The following is a 22,896-nucleotide window of genomic DNA, read 5'->3' as shown; positions in this document are numbered from 1 at the left end:
GAGCACACTGTCAGAAGTATTCTTGCCTTCCCCACCTACTGTAGGGCTTGAAATGAGGCTGGCCCCTCGATGTTTCACTCAGGGAGGAGTTGCCCTTCGAGAGGCACACCTTCCAGTCATCATCCTCAGGAGGCAGCCTTTAGCTCACAGAGAACATGGAACTTCTCTTCTTATCAAGCAAGCTTCAAGTTGTGTAGAAGAATGCATATTTCTGAGTAACCTGTGTGGGCTGTGTGGGTACATGTCTTCACCCTGTTTTGTTCTTTTTAAAAACGGATGGAAAAAGGTTACCAGGTCTAGTCACAGAAACCTGTAATCTCAGCACTTGGGAGTTGGAGGCTAGTTTTCAAAATGGTAATGTTGTTTAGTTGCTTTTGTGTTTTACATGCTTGGCTCTTTAAAGGACGAAGATGGGTGTCTATGTTCACTAGCTTTCACCTCTCAAGGCTTTAGAGTGGTGGAGGACCTGATTTCATCAGGAAATAGCCACGAGCTTCAGTTAAAATGTAAAATGCTTTCCTTAACCTCAGAATAAAGCAAACTTTCATTTGGTTTTACTTTTCTGTAATAATGCCAATAAAGGGATATTGCCAAAGACACAAGGGAAGCAGTTTTGTAGCTGAACAAATTGATGGTAAATCTACTTGCCAATTTCTCAAAACACTCCTAGGAGCACACGTGGGAACCTTTACTCTCCACCCTCTGGTGCACTGTTCTGAGAAAGGTTGAGGGGCCCTAAGATTGCTTAACATCCCACTGCTGAGACTCACACAACCTTCATCCATGCACCAGAGAAAAATGTTCATCTTGATTAACAGACAGCGTTTACTGATTATTAGGTCTGAGATATTACTATGTGATCAACCTCAGTCTAAGTACTTTAAGCCAATGAACCAATGTCAGTATGCTCCCACTTTTCAGAAGAGAATTCATGGCACTAAGAGAATAAAGGAATCTGCTCGGGCTTCCTGGCTGATGAATGACAGCCTGGCTGCAGATCCCTCCCTGTCTGCCTGTATGTCATACTCCTGCCTCTTGCTGAGCATCCAAATAAAAAAATCATGAAAAACAATGGTGATGATACTTGTGGCATTGTTCATTAAATGTTTAATTGTGTGCTCAAGCTTCTGGGAGGTATTTTTAAAGAGATTATTTCAGTTAATTGTCATAACCAAGGGACAGTGATGTGTGTGTCTCTGTGTGTGTGTGTGTGTGTGTGTGTGTGTGTGTGTAGAATCCAGAAGCCAGCCTTGGGTGTCATTTGTCAGGAGCTGTCTACTTGCTTTTTGAGACAGGCTGTCTCATTGTGACCCATTTGATTATTAAGCTAGGCTTTCCATGAGTCAGCCACGGATCCTCAGGTCTCCACCTCTTCAGTGCTGGGATTCTAAGGGTGTGCTGTCATGCCCAGATTTAACATGGATCCTGGAGCGCAAATTCAGGTCCTCACTCTTGAATGGTGAGCACTTTCCCAATGGGCCATCTTTCTAGTCTACCGCTTGCCTAGATTTTATTGTCCATATAGTATAATTAGAAAACGAGGCTCAGAGGGCTCAAGAATTTGTTCAGACCATATTTGGAATCAAATCCATCACCTTTGACTTATTCTTTTTCTTTTTGCACAAGTATGTGATCCAGGAAGTAAAGAGAACTATAATGATCTCGGCAGTGCAGTAGCCAATGCCAATGTTCTGCTTATTTTCACCTAAAAGGTAAGTTCAAAACTCCTTAGCAACCCTGGGTGGCACAGGTACTTTGTGATTTTAGATTGCTGTGTCTGTTAAACTGATAACTCTACTGATCACTCTCTGTCCTTTGAATTAATAGTTATGATAGGGCAAAGTAAGAAAGGTATGAAAATGGAGGAACATTTTCTCTTATTTGTTATGATTAGAGGCTGGGGTGGGGGTAGAGAAAAAAGTACAGAAAAAGTTATTCTTCAACACACCCAAGGCCATGAGACCTAGGTGGTGAGATTTCTTGCTGTTGAAACCCGAAGGCCAAGATTCTGAAGAAAGATTCGGGCATAAAGAGGAGGCTGACCCTGCAGCAGGTGACTCCTTGAAGGTTATGAGTAGGCTTGGGTAAGCTAAGCCTTGGAAACCAGATAGAATTGGTACCTAAAGTTAATCCCGTGTAGGCTTGAAGGCTCATTTAGGTCTCTTAAATCCTGACTTTGGTCCATAGGATGCAGAAAGGATCTTGGGAAGTGAGGAGAAGGATAAACACTTTGGGTGAGAATGCCCCTACTTGATGGTTTCTGTGTGGAACAAATCTTCTCATCTGTCCATGTAACTATCAATAAGTTCTGCTTCTCAAACTTAGGTTTAACTTTAGCATTAATGCCACCATTCCTGGATACACTTCTAAATACTAAAAAGGACAGGTGCCAAGAACTCCAATAAGGGAATTTCTAAGTATTCAAAGAGTTTTATCTTCATGTCCCCTTGGGAAATCTCTGTGGAGACTTCAGTGGACTGAGTGTGGCAGTCTTAGGTGGCAGGGGTATGTTAACCAACGTGAATTGTACTAACCTAGCTCCAATACTTTTTCTTTTGTATCACATTAACAAGAGACAAAACCCACACCTATTAAATGATTTTTGCTCCCTGTTAAGGTAGTAGATGTTCACTTTAGAATATATGTTTACTATAAATACAAATAAACTACCCTTATACAACTTGTAAGATAACAATAAAAGACACTATATAATTAACTCTGATTTACTGTCTACAGAACCCTATGAGTATTCAGCTTGGTATTCTTACTGACTATGACAGAGATCCCAGGCCTTAGGGTGACTGACAATGGTGGATATTCTGGTTCCTAAGAGGTTTCCACTGGCTATCAAAACATTTGAAAAGAAAGCACCAAGTAGTCCAATGCAAGTCTTACAGTATTTCTCCTTGTGGGAGCATAACTGTATATTCACTTGGATGACAGAACAGAAAAATCAGAGGGAAATGCCTTTCTGTAGATAGATTTGGTGTTGCTCTTCAACTCTTAAAATGTACATCTTGAGGTTGCTTTATTTCTGGGTGTAGCTCTAGGAAGCTGCTTCCAGCATGGGCCTGAAGTATATGTGAGTTATAGATATTAAAACCAACTTTTCCTCCACCCCAATACTCACAGCCTTCCAGAAATCTTAATATGCTTTTGAGAGCCTCCATTTAGAGCTGGCTGCATAAAATGATCTTTTGATGAAAAGGAATTGGAACAAGGGTTAAAGCAGACATTGAAAGGTTACTGTAGAGGGCACAGTGTTCATACAACCCTCCTTTAATATGTGTGGTGTGCACCTGTGATAAGATGATTCATTACACGAGGCCTCTCTTTGACAAGCTCCATCGTTCAGCCCTTGGGCCTCTGATGGGACAATCCTACAACCGCCCAGGAAATATAACAAGGTCAGCTTTTTCTTTCTCTGGGCTGGAGGTAGAGATGGTTTAGCTTATAACGCATCTTTGTTTGCTGTTTATGTAAAATAAAAAACAAGAGTTGAAGACATTGAGATTCCTGCTTTTGTATAGCTGCTGTATGTAGCAGGGAGTTATGTAAACACACTGCCCAGTAAAGCAATGATACTCTCCATGTGTTTCATGTTCATAAATGGCCATGCTGGAAATCTGAGGTCACTAATCACCCAGGCTGGGCTCTGGCTTTCCATTGGAGGACACCCTGCCATCACCTGCCTCAACTCTGCCCTGCATTTTTATGCAGCTTTTATGGTTACTGACGACTGAGGTTCTGTCATGTGTGACCATGACATGGGCACATGAGTGTTGTAGAATGGGTCTCCTGTGACATGGGGAAGGCTTAGTGAACCTGACAGATTAGTGATAATCAACAGGCATGCAAGAGTACCCCCAAATCAGCTACAGTGCAGAGGCTGAATGGCCGTTGGCATCTAACTCCCCGCCCACCACACACACACTTTCTGTTGTTGCTCGAATACAACTTTGCATTAGCTTCTCACGCATACAGAATATGGCTTTACTGTGGTTAGTTTGGATATATCACACCAACCAGCAAAAGACACTAGTTTCCCCCCTTAACGTCAAAAAATTTTAAGTAAAAAATTTTAAAAAAAGCAAAGTAATGTTTTCTTTGAAAAATTTAGTTTTTGATTGTTTATTTCAAAAAATGTCCCAGTAGTGAGAAGGGAGAAAGTCTTTAACTCAGGCCATAATACTAGTCATCTCACAAAACAAAAACAACATAAAACCTTGACATTTTAGAGGGAAAGAAAGAAAAATCTTGCCTGTAAAAACATAGAAACACTTCCCCACCCTCTTCTATTCTTGACGTTGCAGTGAACATTCTTTATTTGCCTCAAATAGATGCAGCTACATATCACTGTCATGCAAAAGAAATTCATTTCCTTTCCGAGTTCAATCTGCCGTAAAATTCACTCTTCCTCCCGTCTCCCACTCACCTGTCCTTGTGCATTAGTAACTAGTTGACCTGTGACCCCCTGAAGGCTGGAGAGGGCATTGCCAAAGGCCTGTGAACTTGCTATGGAGCCCATGGCTGCTGCAGCAGCGGCGGCCTGGCTTGCTAGAGGATTATTAACCAGCTGCAAAGAAAGAAAAGATCAGGGTGAAAACCACCACGTGGCAGGGTAACCACACAGCGACGCAACGTTCCCTCCAGCTTGCTCATGCAAAGGGCCCCGAACCCACTGCAGGGTCCCAGGAAGAGATTGAAAATTGACTAGAGGAAGTCAGGGACATGGTGGGGGGCTCAGCTGAGGGATAGCCTAGGAGGGAAGGAGCCTGAATTTGGGGGTTGGCAGTGGGGGAAATCCCAGAATAAAAATCATGGAATGAAATGTCAGCCTTCCTTGAAATCGTCGTGTGAAGCAGGATGGGTGGAGGAAATTGATGTTCACAGGGTTTCTGTGTGGATTTATCATTCCCACGTATGAATCACAGCTTCTTTTAGGGTTGTTTGTGAGGGGCAGGTTTCCCACCTCACTTTCATTCCCGAGGTTCAAAGCAACCAAAATCAATGAAATGACAGCCCGGCTCCCGTGCCCTCAGAGAGCAAGTGGGTCTTGGGGCTTATTTTGAGGAGAGATTCAAAGTCACTGGTGAATGGTCAGGTTGACAATTACTTCCTGTTTTATCTCACATGTGGCCCTTTCCTGCAACAAACGTATAACAGGAAGGAATAAACAGAAGGGAGAGAGACCAGCACAGGGAAGTGAGTATGGCTGCCAAATTCTGTTTTTCCGTGGAGACCAATTCAATATTCTTTCTCCTGCCAATTTTCCACACCGCAGGTTTTCAGGCCTTCTGACCATGAGGCAGAAGGGTGGCAGGAACTGAAATCTGCATTTAGGTTAATGACTAGATATAAATTCAAGAAACATTTAAACTATTTTCACACTATTGGTTTTGATACATGAATTTCATTTGTATTTATTCTAGGGTGTTATTTTTCCCCCTCTGTACAGTTTCTCTCAACTTCAACAACTGTGTATAATAATGCATTTTCCATCACCACGTTCCACATCCATGCAACTCCTGCATTTTAGCAGAGACCTGCCAAGGCCACGGCCTGGGGGAGACGAGTTAGTCCTACCTAGTCCAAGTCTTGGCTCGTCTAGCGCTCCTCTTCTATTAGTATTATTTCTCCGTTTTAAACATTCTTTATTCTTCTCTGTCGACTCTGCTCTCCCCTTTCCCTCTTTCTTTTTCTTTCAGAAAATATTTTGTGTCTTTATTGTTTTGGGAATTTCCCCAGAGTTTACATCATCTGTACTGCTAAACAATACGCCAGTGTCTTAGACATAGAGTTCTCAGTTTCCATCCCAGAATTTACATTACTTATCTGATGAGTAAAGAAATAATAAAGGGGGCATAGGAGACTTTTAGTGTATATCCTTGTTTTCACTTATACCCAAAATCTCATTTACCCAGCACATTGTTTTAGAAAGAAAAATCTACTTTAAGCTCATTACTTTGCCTTTTGTCATTATCTCTTTCCTAAGAAAAATAACTGGTTTAAGTAGAAAAAAGAAAAAAAACTCATTCTTTGGCCTAGTGAGAAATCCTGTCTTACCCCAGATGAGTAGCCTTGACCTTGGAGTTTGGTGTATGTCTGTAGAGTGACTCTGGCTGAGAAGTGGGATGTGTTAAGAGAAAATACTTGCTTTAGTTTGAATGCCCACAGTGGATGATCCACATTGTGTTCTTGGGGCACAGAGCCCTCTAGCGCCTAGCACAGACATTGCACACTGGCCTTCCATTCTGAGCTCATTTGAGAAGACTTGGCTTACATTGTTTTTATGCATAAAGCTGAAATGATCACAAAATTCCTGGAGTCATAAGATAAACTTAACCCCGAAAGAATGATTAATTTATGTGCAATTTGGTTTTAGTTTTGAAAAGACAATTTTGTCTACAGTTGTGAGTGAAAATTTTAAGTGCATACATAGTCAATGTCTATTTAATGACGATCGTACAGCACTTCTTTGATATCTTCTAGGCCAACCAAGATATCACTTAGGGAGCCAGGCGTGGTGGTGCACGCCTTTAATCCCAGCACTCGGGAGGCAGAGGCAGGCGGATTTCTGAGTTCCAGGCCAGCCTGGTCTACAAAGTGAGTGCCAGGACAGCCAGGGCTACACAGAGAAACCCTGTCTCGAAAAACCAAAAAAAAAAAAAAAAAAAGAAAAAGAAAAAAGATATCACTTAGGAAAGGATGGACTGACCCTCTGGGTGTAGCACAATAATGGAAACCGAGAACTCTCTATGTCTGAGATATTGGTGTATTATTCAGTAGTAGTCAACTATATTTGCTGTAAAATCAGATACTGCACAAATATATAAAGCAAAGTCAATTACTTAAAAAGACTTCTGAGTCTTCTGTTTAAGGGTTAGAAATGGGTAACAGGGCTGGGGCAATGGTGGCTCACGCCTTTAATCCAAGCACTTGGGAGGCAGAGGCAGGCAGATTTCTAAATTCGAGGCCAGCTTGGTCTACAGAGTGAGTTCCAGAACAGCTACACAGAGAAACCCTGTCTGGAAAAACAAACAAACAAACAAAAACAAAAACAAAAAAATGAAAAAAAGAAATGGGTAATGGGTGTTTCAGAAGATTGCTAAACTACCTCAAATGGTTTCTTTCTTCTTCTTATGTTATTGCCTGGTTCTGTGATTTCTCTGTCCTTATGCCATGTGTGTATATACATATGGGTATGTGTCTTGCATGAATTACTTCTCTATCTTAAAGGAGAGACTGTCAACTTGCATGATTGTTTTTGTTGTTGTTATTCTGTTTTGCAGAGCTAACCCAGGGCCTTGTATACTCTAAACAAATGCTTTCCCACTGAGCTATATCCCCTAGCCTTGGATGGCTCTTATATCCACAGATAGCTCCCTGCTTTGTCTTTGTGGATAGTACCTTGTTCTATGAAGAAGTCTGGCAGGCCTTTTTCTACAGCTAGAATGCACAAGCCCGATGTGGCTGCTGTGGTACAAGCCAGGGTCAGAGCAGCCTGGATAGTGATCATAGTGGACACAACTTCATGAAATACTTCTTGGCTCTTTGGTTGGACAGGGATGCACTGCCATTAAGAGAAGTGGCAGGGGTGGGAGTGGGAAAGGCCATCACCTCAGGCCTTGTCTCTCTGTGCTGTCCATAGTCATGTCCCATTAGCAGTGCTCCGATCACTATTTTTTCTTGATTGGAGACTCAGGCTAGATTTGGACAGCTGTGAGACCATGCACAATAAATGCATATAATGAGCTTAGTACTGTCTGAGGCCAACTGGGCATTTGGAAATGGCTGCCAAGTTTATGCCTTCCTATCTTTCATTGTCAGTATGTCTACCAGGAAAAAGGCAGCCTGGAAGAAATCTGACTGTATTACATGGTGTGTTTTCAACAGATCTGTTCAAGACATGCTGATTCTAGTGTGTTCTTATTATAAATACAGGAGGTCTCAGAGTAAGGATTTGTAGCAGATGAGAGTTTTGACGTTACGTCCGGAGCACATCAAGCGTGCCTACAGAATCTACAGCTGGTCAAATCTACTCACTGAAATGCCCATTTCTGAAGACATTTCCTTTTCTAGAAATTTACAGAACAAAACATCAAAGTAAGTTTAAATATAGTCGTGTACCTCTGACATAGTGTACCAATGTACCAAACCCTACCTTTCCCTTGCTTTTTGAGGAGAGTCAGGCTGCAAAACCAGATGGGCTCAGTAGATGCAAAGAAACTCAAACCCCATTTTTACCTGGATAAAATAGGGGCGGGGGAATGACAGCACTCATGAGAGTACAATGGGAGTCAAGTGAACGTGTGCAGGTAAAAGTGTTAGATATACAACCATAGCTCACGCTCTGAACAAGTACTGACAAACACTCTCCCAGATCACACAGCACAGAACCTTCTTACCTTCGACATAATATGACAGTTGTTCTGCTTTTAATACAGTTTCTTTAGAGTTTGTGCTTGATTATTTTTGGCAGGGTGCTCCCCTGTAACCCAGGATGACCTCCAACTTGAGATTATCCTGCCTTAGCCTCCACAGTGCCGTAGTTATAGGCATGTATCACCACGGCTGGCTCTGTGATTTTAAAAAGGTAGCTTAGGGAAGCTACTAGCCAATCAACATGGTAACTAGATGAGTTCTGTAGTTGTAAAGAATATAAGAGTAGAAGGTATATAAAACAAATAAAAATAGATGAATACCAGGAGAAGGTATGCAAAACAAAAAAGAATTTGAAACAGTTGTCACCTATTTGTCTCACATCTGTCCTGTGCATCGGTAGAGACAACCATGCTTTAATTCTGGAAGCAGGGGTGGTAGGTGACAGAGAACTCAGAGAAGACATGACTTTCTTTATTATACATTATCCTTAGACTTAGTTCATAATATTTTAAAATTCTCTTCAAGTGTTCATTTTACAATTTAATCCCTGGCTCGTGTCAAAACATTGTGAAGTAGCTTATTTTATAGTTGTTTATTAGATAATGAAGACACGCAATAGAAAAGATTAGAGAAAAATAGCTCTTGGTGTTTACCGTGATCTTTTTCTCTCCCTCCCTCTCTTCCTCCTTCCCTCCCTCTCTCCCTCCCCACTTTCTCTGTTTCTGAAGGGCTTCATGTAAACAAGGATGGCCTCATATGTTCCATGTATCCAATGACTACCTTGGACTCCTGATCCTCCTTGCCTCTACCTGTAATTATTTATTTCTGTGTTCATAAATCAAGGTGACTCTTGGATGCTAATCTCAGGAAAATAAGTCCACATATCCAAATCTATGCTTTGTGAATTTCTTTGCTGTCTATGAACATTAAATTATGATAAAAAATTAACAGTTTTGCAAAGAGCAGCCTTCAGGGGTGTCATGTACGACATCTACAGATGTCACCATCACAGATGTCACCACAGAACAAAGCAATGCTTTTTTCTAAGTGTTTTTCTGAGAGACTCCTATCCTGCATCATGGTAAAAGATTCATGTTTCTTGAAGTTGGATATCAGCAGTCATAACTTTTTAAAAGAAACCTGCTGATTAAATTACAATAGTACAATCCATTTGCATAAATAGGACAGCACATTGAGGCAGTTTAGCTGTGACATGATATGAAATGTTTATGTCTATTTCCTAAGAGGGCTTTCTGGATGCATAGGCTCAAAGCCTTCCTGGTGCATAATTGCAGGTGATCTATGGTTTTGTCATTCTCTGTGAGCCACATGGATTTTACAGAGCATGGGTTTAGGAGCAGTCGTTTTTGCTACTAAATCTTTAGTTTAGCGTCTTGGTGTGTGGTCCCATTTCATTTTAAATGAGCACATTGAGGAGTGCACAACTGACTCCTTAAGTAGGGGCCAGCAACTCTCAAAGGCTATTTAGAAACAGTCGGGAAAACAGGGCAGTTTTTAGTTCATTTACATACATTAAGACCTTGTCTTTCCCTCTACCTATAGGCTGGAAAGAATCATGTCTGTTGTGTCTTTGAGACTCTTTAACCAAACTGGCCCTCCTGCTCCTTAACATTTGTTTTGGGTGATGAACGGAAGAGACTTGTTGGATGGGTGGCTCTGTCCCTCTTAATGAGCTACTTCACATATGGTTTTTGCTGGGAGGCTCCCCTTCCCCATCTATGATTGTCACTGTGTGTGAGACTCTTAGAACAGTTGGAAAACAGTTTCTAGTGTTTAATACTGAGCTGACCCTCAGCTCTCTGTCTTCCTGCTCTATTGCAGAGATGGCTCTGTGTTAAATGCTGTCTGTCCATTCAGCATCTGTGAAACAAACAAAGGTCTACAGTGACCTTTCGGGCTGAGGTGATCTGAGGCACTTCAGTATCCTAAAACACTTTGGTTCATTAACATAAAGTCACATCAATTTCTCTATACTTTTGGAATTAATCTTATTTTAAAGGCAAACTGACAAGGAGAACACCCTCTTCTTTTTTTAACAAACAGCCATATTGCTGAAGAGGAGTTTTAGAAAACAATGCAACATGTTTGTTGGATTCCCTAGCTATGGGCCAGGACAAAGAGAACCCTGATCCTGCAGGGTTCTATCTTGTGAGTGGGGCCTCAGACATGTCCCTACCCCAACAGGAGGAAGCTGGAACTTCATCTTTCACATCTGACAGTCATCATTATTCAGCAACCTGTGGGTAAGCGAGGACTGGAACCCTCCAGGTGTGGATGGCTCTGGGCTTAAGAGATAAAATTGATTCTGTTGCCCAAGGAAGCCCTTGGGATGTGATAGTTACTGAAGCAGAATGGTGGGGACAAGTGGAATTACAATTGATCTCATTAGAGATTATGTGACATGATAAGTACTCCTTGGTTCTCATCCCCTTTAATTATCATGGAGCTCTTAGATCCTTGGAATTTCTGAGTGTTACAGTAGGCGAGCAGCTGAATATTACTTATGAGACCCTTATACCTCACTTGAGCCAGTTGTGGAGGTTGGAAACTAGTTGCAAGAAGAGCCATCGTGCTAAACTGGCAGAGGCTTAGAACTTTGAGTTCACCGCTACTCTCTAGAGATTGAAGAGGGCCCAAGAAGGTTCCCATTGATTTCAGAAGTTAAGTCATGTGTATAATGGCATTGGAGTGTTCCATTGCTGTGAAGGAAGGTACTGTGCCCCCAACCATCTAGAAACAGAAGTTCCTGCACTCAGGACCCTCTGGATCTTGCCCTGTGTATGCCCTCCTCTGGAGCAGTGGCTCTTAAACTTCTTAATGCTGTGACCCTTAATGCAGTTCCTCAGGTTGTGCTAATCTCCAACCATAAAATTATTCTTGTTGCTACTTCATAACTGTAATTTTGCTACTGTTATGAATCATAATGCAAATATGCAGTGTATCTGATATGTGGCCCCCAAAGGGGTTATGACTTTCAGGTTGGGAACCACTGATTTAGTTCTTCATTCATATCCTTTCTAATACCCTTCACAACAAAATAATAAACATATTTCCTTGTGTTCTGTGAGGTATAATACCAAATTAATGTACAGGAACAGGGACTGATGGGAACCCACGAGTTGTAGAGGGATCCAGCACTTACAGGTGGCATATTTAACATGGATGTGTGTGTGTCAGGGGTGGAGGGACTGATCTTGTCAAGTTATATGTTTTTTACTTGTGAGGCCTTCCTAACTCCAGATAACTAGCCTCAGAATTGAATTAAACAGTTGGATCTATACTTGGTGTTCACAGAGAATTGGAGAATTGCTTGGTGTAGGGAAAACAGCCAAATATCTTTCAGGACAGAAATATAAGTAAACGAGCAATTGCCTTTTTAAACAATCATGTATATTCTATAATTACAGATATTACACATATCCTTTTGCTTAGTAATTTCTTTATCCCACAAGCACCTACTCAATACCCAATACGTTTCGGGCATAGTATCTCAATGAATGACCAACTGACATGTTCCCTATCTAGTGGGGCTTATATTCAAACAGAGGAAGAAACTTGGTAGTAAAGGAAGTAATGTTAAGAAAAGATAAGCCACCCAGTCATTGACTTCCAATCTTGGAGGCGTGATGATATAGAGTGGAGACAGTGAGAGCAGATGGGGTGGACCCCAGGATGGCTTAGCAGCTGTGATCTGAGTACCTGGACCTGTTCAGAATTGTACAGAAATGGGACTGGCAATTAATGGGCTATTCTATACCTTAAAGGAAAAATTCTTATAATGCAATGACTGGGAGCCTGGATTCTGGAACTAACTCTGAAGCTGCTCTTAGGTACCTGTGTCTCAGACTCTTCAACTTTGGTGAAAAGATACACAACTCAAGGCTGATAGTGCAGTCTAGTGGTAGAGCATGCACTTGGCACACAGGAAGTCCTGGATTCAAACCTTAGCATCACATGCATGCAACACCATGAAACAAAACAACAAAAAATGAGCCATTTTAATGAAGCAGTTCATGAAACATATTAGAAGAGTTTCCTGGCATAGAGTAGTAAGCCCCTTGTGAGTCTTACTATGATAATTGTATCCATTCTCTTATAGGCATACAATGTTTTAGGACTAAGTCCATTCATAAGGTCACAGCATCCTGGGTAGCTGGTTGGCCACTTTTCAGATTTTAACCTGCCCAAGGGGTTTGCATTGTGATAGCTTTCCTTGCTGGTCCCACATTTCATTTTTCCTGAGCACTCTTTAGAGACACTTTCCCTAGTTACAGTTATTCAAGGTACACTTCTTACAAGAGTCATGCCAAAACCATCGGAGGGAAATGAAACAATGCCCAGATTTGTATAAAAAAAATCAACGATGGAAGGGTCATAGGTAAAGAAGAGTCCTGGGTAGGTGCTCGAAGACACGGGGTGGCAAACTGACTTGGCTCACAGTCTATTCTGCTTTTAACGTGTAGCTGTATTTTCCCCACAATAATAGTTCTTAAAGATCTCTTTTGTGATACTTGACTGGATTTAGAATCACCATGGAAATACACTTCTAAGAGTTTCTGTGAGGACATTTCCAGAATGGTTTAGCTGAGGAGGGAATCCTGAATGTGGGTGGTACTATCCTTCTGATGGGCTGAGTTCTGGACCAATAAGGGTCAAACAAAGGAGAGAGGCAGCTGAGCGCAGGCTTGTATCTCCCTGTTTCCACTGCAGACTCAATGTGACTGGCTGTCTCATGCTCCTGCTGCCAGGGCATCTATCTCCACCATAATGGGCTGCATCCTCAAACTGTGAGCCAGAACAGGGTCTAAAGCCTTTCTTCCTAAAGTTGCTTGTGTGGAGCACATTTCCACAGTGATGAGAAAACTAAACAAACTCATCTTTCTGTTGTCTGCCCAGTCCTCTCACTTCACAAGACCCAGCAAAACACTAATATTTGTCGGCTCTCTTTCCTTCCCTTTCTAAACACCATCTAGTAACTTTTGGTTCATGGCTGTATTTTCAGTTTCTTTCACAATGAAAGACTCTCAGAGGCCCTGGATAGATGTTTATTGAATTAGTATGCAAATGAGTGTACAAAAAAAAATCTTCCTCAAGACAAGACTTTTGTGGGAAGTGAATCCTTCACTATTTACAAAAAAAGAGTGTATGTACATTTTTCCTTTTAAAAACAGTCTAAACTCTCTGACTTCACATTACATCAATAAACCTAAGCTTTAGGTGTGGAGTAAAAGGCCAGAGACTTCTTAGTCCCTTAGTGGTAATTCATCAGGTAAATTAGGGCCAAGAAATGCAGTTCTAGAAGCACACACCTACAAGGCTACAATGGCCTCGAATGATCTTTCTGACCATAGTCAGTTATACTCCAGGATAGATGATGATGGCATGTAAGGATGGAGATGTAGCTTTTCTTTGGACATCTTGAATGAAAAGCTGTATGTGATCTCTTATACACTGAAAGCCTAGAAATGGTGTAGAGAACTGAACAGAGGGCTTAATCTTGATTTGAGATTATAGTCATGGGTTTCATAATGATATTTCAGTTAATGATGGACTGCATATGGAGTTGTGGTCATATAAGACCACAGCAGAAGTGAAGCATTTTTATTGTTTAGTGATGCTGGAGTTGCCACATTGCCACATCACAATACATTACTTATATTTTGTGTTGGTGTTAGCTAATGTAGCAATCATAAGAATGTATAGCACTTACATAAGCATGTAGTACTTCATAATGATAACAATTGACTGTGTTGCTGATTTATGCATTTACTGCATAATACTTTGTATTGTTATTCTTTGTATTGTTATTATAGAAGGCACTCCTTTCAGTTATGCAGGAATTTAACTGTAAAAAAGCATACTGTGTTACATGGGCAGCAAGCTCATCCATTTCTGCCTATTGTGTTTCCTGATTGCATCACACAGGTACAGTCAGTAATTGACCTATGCTGTCCAGGTTCATTTTGTAATATTTGCATGGTGGGTGATAAAATGGCTCAATAACACAGTTCTAAAATTGTATGCCTTTCAGTAAGCTACTCCTGACTCTACTTGAGCACTGAAAGTTAAGGTAGTAGTATATGTGGCCTTTGGGTCTCTCTCTCTCTCTCTCTCTCTCTCTCTCTCTCTCTCTCTCTCTCACTCTCTCCTCTCTCTCTCCTTTCCTTCTTTCCCTCTTTCATTTGTTTGTTCTCTCCTCTTTCCTCCCTCCATCCCTCCCTTCCTTTTCCCTCCCTTCATCACTCTCCTTCCCTCCCTGCCACCCTTCCTCCCTCTCTCCCTCCCTCCCTCCCTCTCTCCCTCCCTCCCTCCCTCTCTCCCTCCCTCCCTTCCTTCCTATCTTTGTTGTTTGGTGGATAGCCTTGAGCTGTGATGGGCTTTATGGGGTGTCAGGTGAGTCAGTCAAAAGTGAGGCTCTGTACAGTTGGCTTTACAAAATCTGGGCATCACTGAAGATGGACAGAGGAGGCTCTCCCAGAATGAACATGGGTATCTTAGCAAGTGTTCTAGAATCATACTAGCTAGGTGCTGTATGGAGTCTGAGTCCAAGTTATGAAGACACTAGATGAAGAAGGCGGCACTGGGTCAGGCTGACACTCTGTGTACTGGCTATTTTTGTGTCAACTTGACACAGCTGGAGTTATCACAGAGAAAGGAGCTTCAGTTGAGGAAATGCCTCCATGAGATCCAACTGTAAGGCATTTTCTCAATTAGTGATCAAGGGGGAAAGGCCCCTTGTGGGTGGGACCATCCCTGGGCTGGTAGTCTTGGGTTCTATAAGAGGGTAGGCTGAGCAAGCCAGGGGAGGCAAGCCAGTAAAGAACATCCCTCCATGGCCTCTGCATCGGCTCCTGCTTTCTGACCTGCTTGAGTTCCAGTCCTGACTTCCTTTGGTGATGAACAGCAGTATGGAAGTGTAAGGCGAATAAACCCTTTCCTCCCCAACTTGCTTCTTGGTCATGATGTTTGTGCAGGAATAGAAACCCTGACTAAGACACTCTGTTAATTATGTGGCAGGCTATTGGAAAGCTCTTCAAAAGCATGCGCTATTCTGTTATTTTTATAGTTAATTCCAGCATTGAGGCAAAAAGCAGGGAGGCTTTTCCGCTTCACACAATTCACTCATTTGATTTTCTAGAAGAGAGGTCATTATTATCTGAACACACCAACCCTAAATCAGACTTTATCCAAGTGCTATGCAGACAAATACAATGTTACTACAAACCTACACATCTCATTTCCTTTTCTCTCTGGTCCTTCATCTAATAACCTAAAAATCCATCTTTTTATGGAGCTTCATGCTATTTTCTTACTTACATACACAGTGCTACTTTTTACAATTGCCTCTTGTCATGGCACATTAGTTAGGTGAATTTGTTGATATTACAGAATCGCTCATCCTGTGTCTCTTATTTTCTTATTCACCTTAAACAAATAATTGGGAATATTCCTGTGATGATAAAAGGAAAAATACTTTTAAAAAGAGATACTTTAAAAAAAAACAATAAATTGTTGCCATGGTACAGCAGTTAGTATTGTTTCAGTCTCTAGCAATGGAAAAGTTTATTACATTCTTTATTTGCCCAAACCTAATGTGTGTGTTTGCGTGTGTGTGTGTGTGTGTGTGTGTGTGTGTTCCCAACACTTGTTGAGTCCTAATGAGGGACCATAGGTGCTATGTAGTGCATAGGAAAGACAAGAAAGAAAGAAGGACCAATAGAAAGCCAGGGACAGTTTCTGCCTTTATGAACCATCACGGGCATGACATTCATTAAGTTCTTGAGATGACAGTAGTGCAGGCTCTATACCAAAGTTCAAGGATAAAGACGTCAATAATACAAGAGCATTTTGCATACAGGTCCTTCTAGGCCAGAATTTCTGGGCCCTCTCAGGCCCTTTCTACCAACACAGACAGGGCTGTAAGAAAAAGGAGTGAGAAAACCAGACAAGGGACATTACTCTGGCCCAGGAAAATGGGAGACTTCCTGGAGAGGACTCTCTTGAACTGAGTCTGGGAAGAAGACTAGGAATTGATTGTCAAGGAGGAGGAAAAAGAGAGGAAAAGGCATCGCGTCCCTGGAAATCCTCAGCTAAAGACACAGAGTTGAGAAATAGAACTCTGTTTGTGGGGTCATTAGTGTGGTGGCACTTTTGGTATTTGGAGGAGCATGGAGTGGTAGAGGCTGCTGGAAAAGCTTTCCCACAATTAAATGGAGCTCAATCCTGTGTACATCACAGATGGGCTAGGCTGATGGGAAAAGGCAAGCATCTATAGCAGAAGAGAGACTAAATACATAACTGTGGCAGCACAAAGCCCCATTCGCAGGGCAGGAGACAGATCTGGGATAGTTCTTAGCTGGGTTTAAAGGCAGAGAACGCAGGTAGGAACCATCGATTCAGAAGCACACATATGAACTGTGTGCTGGTTCATGGCTGGCGTCTCTTGAGGGAGAGAGTCATAGCTCTGAAAGCAGAGAGCCTACATTCTCATCTTCATTGTCACTTTATGGAGACCATCCGCAGAGTCTCTCAGCAAGGAAGCTACTGATCGGCAGTAATCTACATAAAATGCTTTCTCTATAAGAGGAAATTTAAATTGCTGATTATTTGTAAATTGATAATTAAACATTTGGCATTATAAACTACATAAAAATGAAGAAATGATCTAGGCTACAAAACCCCACAATGATGGGCTAGGAAGGACCACTCTGTCTATGGCTGGCTCCATGTATAAGATCAAAGTGTCATTTAATAAATTTTAATTCTAGCTGTTAATTAAAAGGAATGTGCTAGTTTGTGACTAGATCAAGTCTCTGGGAATCTGCACCAAATGGATGAAAGACTTTTACTTACTTGGAAGAGGGATTGCACTGTTGAATGTGTGTTTTTTCCTACAGATTCTAGTTTCATTGGTGAAACTTCCTAAGTCCAACCAATTCAATCAATCATTAAGAGGGTAAAAAGTATCCACTATCAGTGAGTGCATACTGAGTGTGTTTTAGTGGATATTATCCCAAAAGTTCAGGAATATCCAAGATTCAATTCACAGACAATATGAAGCCCAAGAAGAAGGAAGACCAAAGTGTGGATGCTTCAGTGCTCCTTAGAAAGGGGAACAAAATACAGGAGGAATTATGGAGAAAAGTGTAGAGCAGAGACTGAAGGAAAGGCTATCCAGAGACTGCCCCACCTGGGGATCCACCCCATATGCAGTCACCAAACCCAGATACTATTGTGGATACCAGGAAGTGCTTGCTGACAGGAGCCTGATATAGCTGTCTCCTGAGAGGCTCTGCTAGAACCTGACAAATACAGAGGTAGATGTTTGCAGCCAACCATTGGACTGAGAGTGGGGGTCCCAATGGAGGAGTTGCAGAAAGGACTGAAGGAGCTGAGGGGGGTTGCAGCCCCATGGGAGGAGCAGCAGTGTCAACTGGCCAGACCCCCTGGAGCTCCCGGGGGATGGACTACCAACCTAAGAGTACACATGGAGGAACCCACGGCTCTGGCCGCATATGTGGCAGATGGCCTTGTTGAACATCAGTGGGAAGAGCAGCCCTTGGGCCTGAGGGTGCTCTATGCCCCAGTGTAGGGGAATGTCAGGGCAGTAAGATGGAAGTGGGTTGGTGGGTGGGGGAGCACCCTCATAGAGGCAGGGAGAGGGAGGATGGGACAGAGGGTTTCCAAAGGGGATACCTGGAAAGGGGAAACATTTGAAATGTAAATAAAATATTCAATAAAAAAGTAAAAAAAAATACTCTTTTTCTTTTGTCTCAACAATCACATTATTAAGAAGTGCTTATAATGTCCTCTGCAGAATACCTTGGTTTTGAGCAGCCTGGGGGGGGGGCATCTAGAAGTCTTTGTATGTTGTATCTGATCTTTATTATTATTCATGATGGCTTGCTTGCCTCAAAGGTTACTCACTGACCTGCTGTACAGCCTCGGAGACTACGGTATTCTCAGAAAACAATCCTTCACTTGGGTCAGAGTTTTCAATCCCAAGAACAAGTAATCTTTGGTTTATTTGTTGTGTCTCTGTCCTGGAAACTTAGGCCACCATCTTTCATGAGTGTACAGTAAGGATTGGACATGACATTTAGACCGTAAATAGAAGAAAATACCATTTCCAGTTAGGTTACACCCCTCTTAAGTTGCTGTCTATATGCATTGCTAAGTAAACACTTGTGTGGTCTCTTCATCACACCAAGTGTGAGGTCCTCTGGCAAATGACCCCACAGGGCATCCTGAACATCACAGAAATGGCTGTACCATCTCCATGAGTAACTCCATGAAGAAAAACAAGTGGCCCGGTTATTAGAGCAAATACGGCTGCATAGACTCAGAAGAAAAACAAAAACAAAACAAAACAAACCATGACCAGAATGCTCAAAGGTAGATAAAACCCCCTACACTCCCAAGACATATTGGTTATAGGTTGTTCTAAAAACATTAAGCTTACAATAAGAACCAGCCACTCTCAGTAGGAGCCGTAAGCCAAGAAAATATAAAAAGGTGTTGTATAGATTGTTTGGGAAGTTCCCATTAATAAAGCCGAACACAGGTTAAAACGTATAAAAGCTGGATATCACCATGAGCAATTGCAAGACTGTGTGGGACTTTCCCCGTACTTAGGACAGAGCAGGCAGTCGGAGACTGAAGACAGTAGTCTTCCCAATCAGTAACAAAAACCTTTAAATATTTTTCCCAAGCACAGGCCAATACTGAGAAGTCTCTGGGTACGAAGGACACAAAGTAGTCAGCTAAGGATGTCAGAGGGCCGGTGGCAAAGTCCTTGGAAGCCAGGGCTCTTGGGTTCTCTCAGGGAGTCAGCTCATTTGCCAATTCCCCTTGCCAGGCGTTCTTTTCCCAATAAGAAGATGGAGCCGCCCCACTGGTTTTAAAGCTGATTTCTTAGGTACTGAATCCGCAGCAGCAGATTTAGACACTCCGAACTGAGACCTGCCGATCAATCTTCCTTTACACTACACTAAGGACTAAAAAAAGGTCTGACTTCCCCCAATCCCCGCCCCGAACTCTGCAGGGCTTTGGACAGAAGACAGTGCCAAGAGACTTGGTTTTCATGAGGAAGTCTGCAGGAAAAAGCTTCCCAGCTGTGGCTCTGATTTCGGATTCAGCCTGCAGCACCATCACCACAAGGAAACGCCACCATGCACATTTTAAGGCAGAACTGTGCTGGCACGCTCCCTCACTGTTAGTGTGAGTGGTGAAGAAAGCTGCCGACTTCACTTTTAACGGTGAAGCAGAGCAAAGCGAAGACCCCAGGTCCCAGAGTCCCTTTGAAATGAATAACCCTGTGACCTTACATAGTTTTACTAGGCCTCATCTCCTACCACATCCCAATAGCACCAAAGCTGGGGACACTTAAGATTCCTACACCGACAATTATAATGTTACAATGTAATAAACTGGAAACGGTGCTGTAATTTTTTACGATTTACAAGATTAAATAAATATATTAATTGGATGTAATTCTTTCAATATTCCTACTTCTTCTTTCTTTCTCCTTTTCTGCTCCTTCCAAGTGTGTGTGTGTGTGTGTGTGTGTGTGTGTGTGTATGTCTGTATTTGAGAAAGGGTCTTACTCTATAGCCCAGGCTGGCCTCAAACTCATGACAATGTTGTTATTCCTTTAATCCTAGACTCCCAAGTGCTAGGATTAACAGTGAGTCACTTAAATAGAAACATGTGGCTGGAAGTAGGCATTTAGTGAATCAGGCCTAAGACAAGGTTCTATCATGTGCAGCTTGTAGACTTCTGTGGTGGCTCCAGCAGCCTGGGCTTGATCCCCTCCCCCAAGACAAGATGGCCTTTTCTAGATGATAAAACCCTGCTTTAGCTCAGGGAACAATAGAATGCTAAATCTACAATAAATTTTAATAAAAAACAACTGCAAGCCAGACAGACAAAGGTTTTCGAAGACTCCAGAAGACCAAGAATTATAATGTCTTAGTGCTGAAGAAGCCACTTGCAGGAACCTAGGAGCTATCTGGGGTGGAGGGAGATTTGGACATCTTTAATATTAATTCCAGAATATCTTTGTCTTGGGGAGGTCATATTCATGTGTCTGTATGGCCCAATTAATATTTGTTTTTGAATTTTCAGATTAGCTTTGCTTTGTATACCACGTTTTAAAACCAAGAGGCACCTGGAGGGCCTGGAGGAAGACTCAGTCCAAAGTGCATGCTCAAACACACTTGCACACACACATGCACACAGTCTCACACACACATACTGACATACTTTCACACGATGCACACTCACATACACACAGTCTGTGTCTCTCTTATAATCTCTCTCACACACAACCACATGCATACACACTTAAACACAGCCTCTCATATACACTCACATTCATGTACAAGCAGGTAAACACACACCCACTCACATAGCACACATGTCACTTACAGTCACTAACTCCCTCATAAACACATACAGTTACACAATACACATTCACATATCACAGTTCATACAAAAACTCACTCACACATGCACACACACACACACACACAGTTATACTCATACATACACATACTCACATATACACACACTCTCACAAATCACAAATCACTCACACTAACTCATACACACATACACACACACACACACACCCAACCCCTTATAAATATATACTCACACTCCTGTATATACACGTACATACTCACATATGCTCATATACATACCCATACCACACCACCACACCATAAACACCCACACCACACACAATTATATACATGCTTACACATATTCACACACTCACATATGATACACTCACATACACTAGAACAAAAGAAAATATGAAACTTCAGGAAATGATTACTTTTTATGGAAAACATCAAAAATAAAACATAGAAATGGAGATGTAGAAGTGCTAAGCAGGTGTTTATCTTTTCAAGATTTTCATTTAAAAAATGTGGGTAAATTGACCAAGTTAGTCAGTTTAGTTTTTAAACAGTGAGAAATATAATTTAAAGAATTTGTTGGGTTAGAGATGGAAGTTCATCATATCCTTAAAACAATGCATTTCTAGATTGTAGATATGTAAGCAATGACACTGGGGCAGAATGTTTGGGTAGCTCCTGAAGTCTGTGATTTGGTACTGTCGTCCCAGGATTTACTCTGGAGTAAAATGTTTGGAAGTCAAATAGGTTGGATAAAAACTATGATGCATAGGCCTTCTGTTGACTTAGAATGATCTTAGTGCATTAATGTCTCGGGACATGGTCCGTCTTTAAGGACACTTTCTCAGCATGCATACCCACTGCACACAACATTATTCCATCACAATAGCTCCTTTACACATAGTGCTACATGGAAAGCCCTTCTGAACAGTGGCCTATGTTATGCTGTGTGCCCTGAGAAAGGCTGCCTGATATATCACTCTGTTATCTACAAGTTTAACTAAAGGAATATGTTGTATGCATATTACCTAGTCCCATCATCTACATATCAATGGAGGACTGTCTCTTCAAACCTGGGTGCTCCACGAACCACCTGCATCTGGAAAATGTTCCTTCTGACACTTTAGTTGTGATTCATACAAATTGGTTAAGATAAGATTTATCAATTTCAATATCATGTATCATGGAGACTACTGGCTTTGGGAATTCATAAACAGCTGTTTCCCGTGGCATAGCAGTGGAGGCCATGTTTTGCATTTCTCTGAAGTGGAATAGAACCAGTCGTGAACCCAACGGTGCTTACTTGCCCTCCCTCTCAGTACCTGGAGCAGTACAGTTTTCATCCCACAAAGAGAAGAGGTGTGGGCAGGATGGAAAGCAGGCACATGTGTTGGGGAGACTCTCAGGGAGAAAGAAAGGCTTGGATGATGGTTCTCTGAGGACAGCGCTCAAGACGGCCATGTGTGCTCACAGATGACCACTGAGGTGGTGGTTGTGGTGGCCTATGTCTATATATCTGTGGTGTATACTAAGTGTATCTGTGGTTGCTGAGTAACCAAGATTAGACTGTTTACTCTCTTTGAGCATGTGTGGCTTTGGAGATAAATGATACATGACCACTAACATTTTCACTTTCTTTATAAACCTCAATTTAGAGTGTTATTTGTGTATAAACAAAGTCAAGAAGCATATATGTCATATATTGTCACTGATTGCATACTGAAGTTAAATTTTCTCATGTTAAACTTACATTTAATATGCTATTTTCTCTAGTTTCTATAGGCACAGCCTCTTAAAATCTTAGGAGTATAAGTAGATAAGTTTATTTTCATCTACGAATTATGAATTAATTTTTTACTTCGTCGTTACAAGAAAGCGAAGTTAAAGGAGTTGGTTTGATTATATGAAAAGTTTTGAAAAACTATTTCTTTAACACAAAAGGGAGTCATTATAAATTACAGCTAAATCTTATAATGCAAAACCTGATTTTACTTACGTTGTAAAATTAAAAAAAAAACTAGTTTTATACTTTGAAACTTGGCACTGAACATTCATTTTGAAATGTGTT

The 22,896-nt window shown here is 41.6% G+C and overlaps 1 protein-coding gene across 2 annotated transcripts in view; it reads right to left on the bottom strand.

Moving 5' to 3' along the window:
* Pou6f2 (POU class 6 homeobox 2) overlaps window positions 1-22,896 on the bottom strand; it is a 507,949-nt gene that overhangs the window by 45,122 nt on the left and 439,931 nt on the right. The window contains exon 6 of one of the 2 annotated variants that reach the window (XM_021180807.2): window positions 4,436-4,576. The exons of the other annotated variant lie outside the window; for it this stretch is intronic. Coding sequence (XP_021036466.2) covers window positions 4,436-4,576 — 141 coding nt within the window. The remainder of the gene's footprint in view (window positions 1-4,435; window positions 4,577-22,896) is intronic. 2 annotated transcript variants of the gene reach the window in all.

This window comes from Mus caroli, unplaced genomic scaffold (genome assembly GCF_978045245.1).
Source record: "Mus caroli unplaced genomic scaffold, Mus_caroli_1 scaffold_15, whole genome shotgun sequence".
Lineage (NCBI taxonomy): Eukaryota > Metazoa > Chordata > Mammalia > Rodentia > Muridae > Mus > Mus caroli.
The sequence above is the reverse complement of the archived record's forward strand: the minus strand, read 5'-3'. Positions and strand labels throughout refer to the sequence as shown.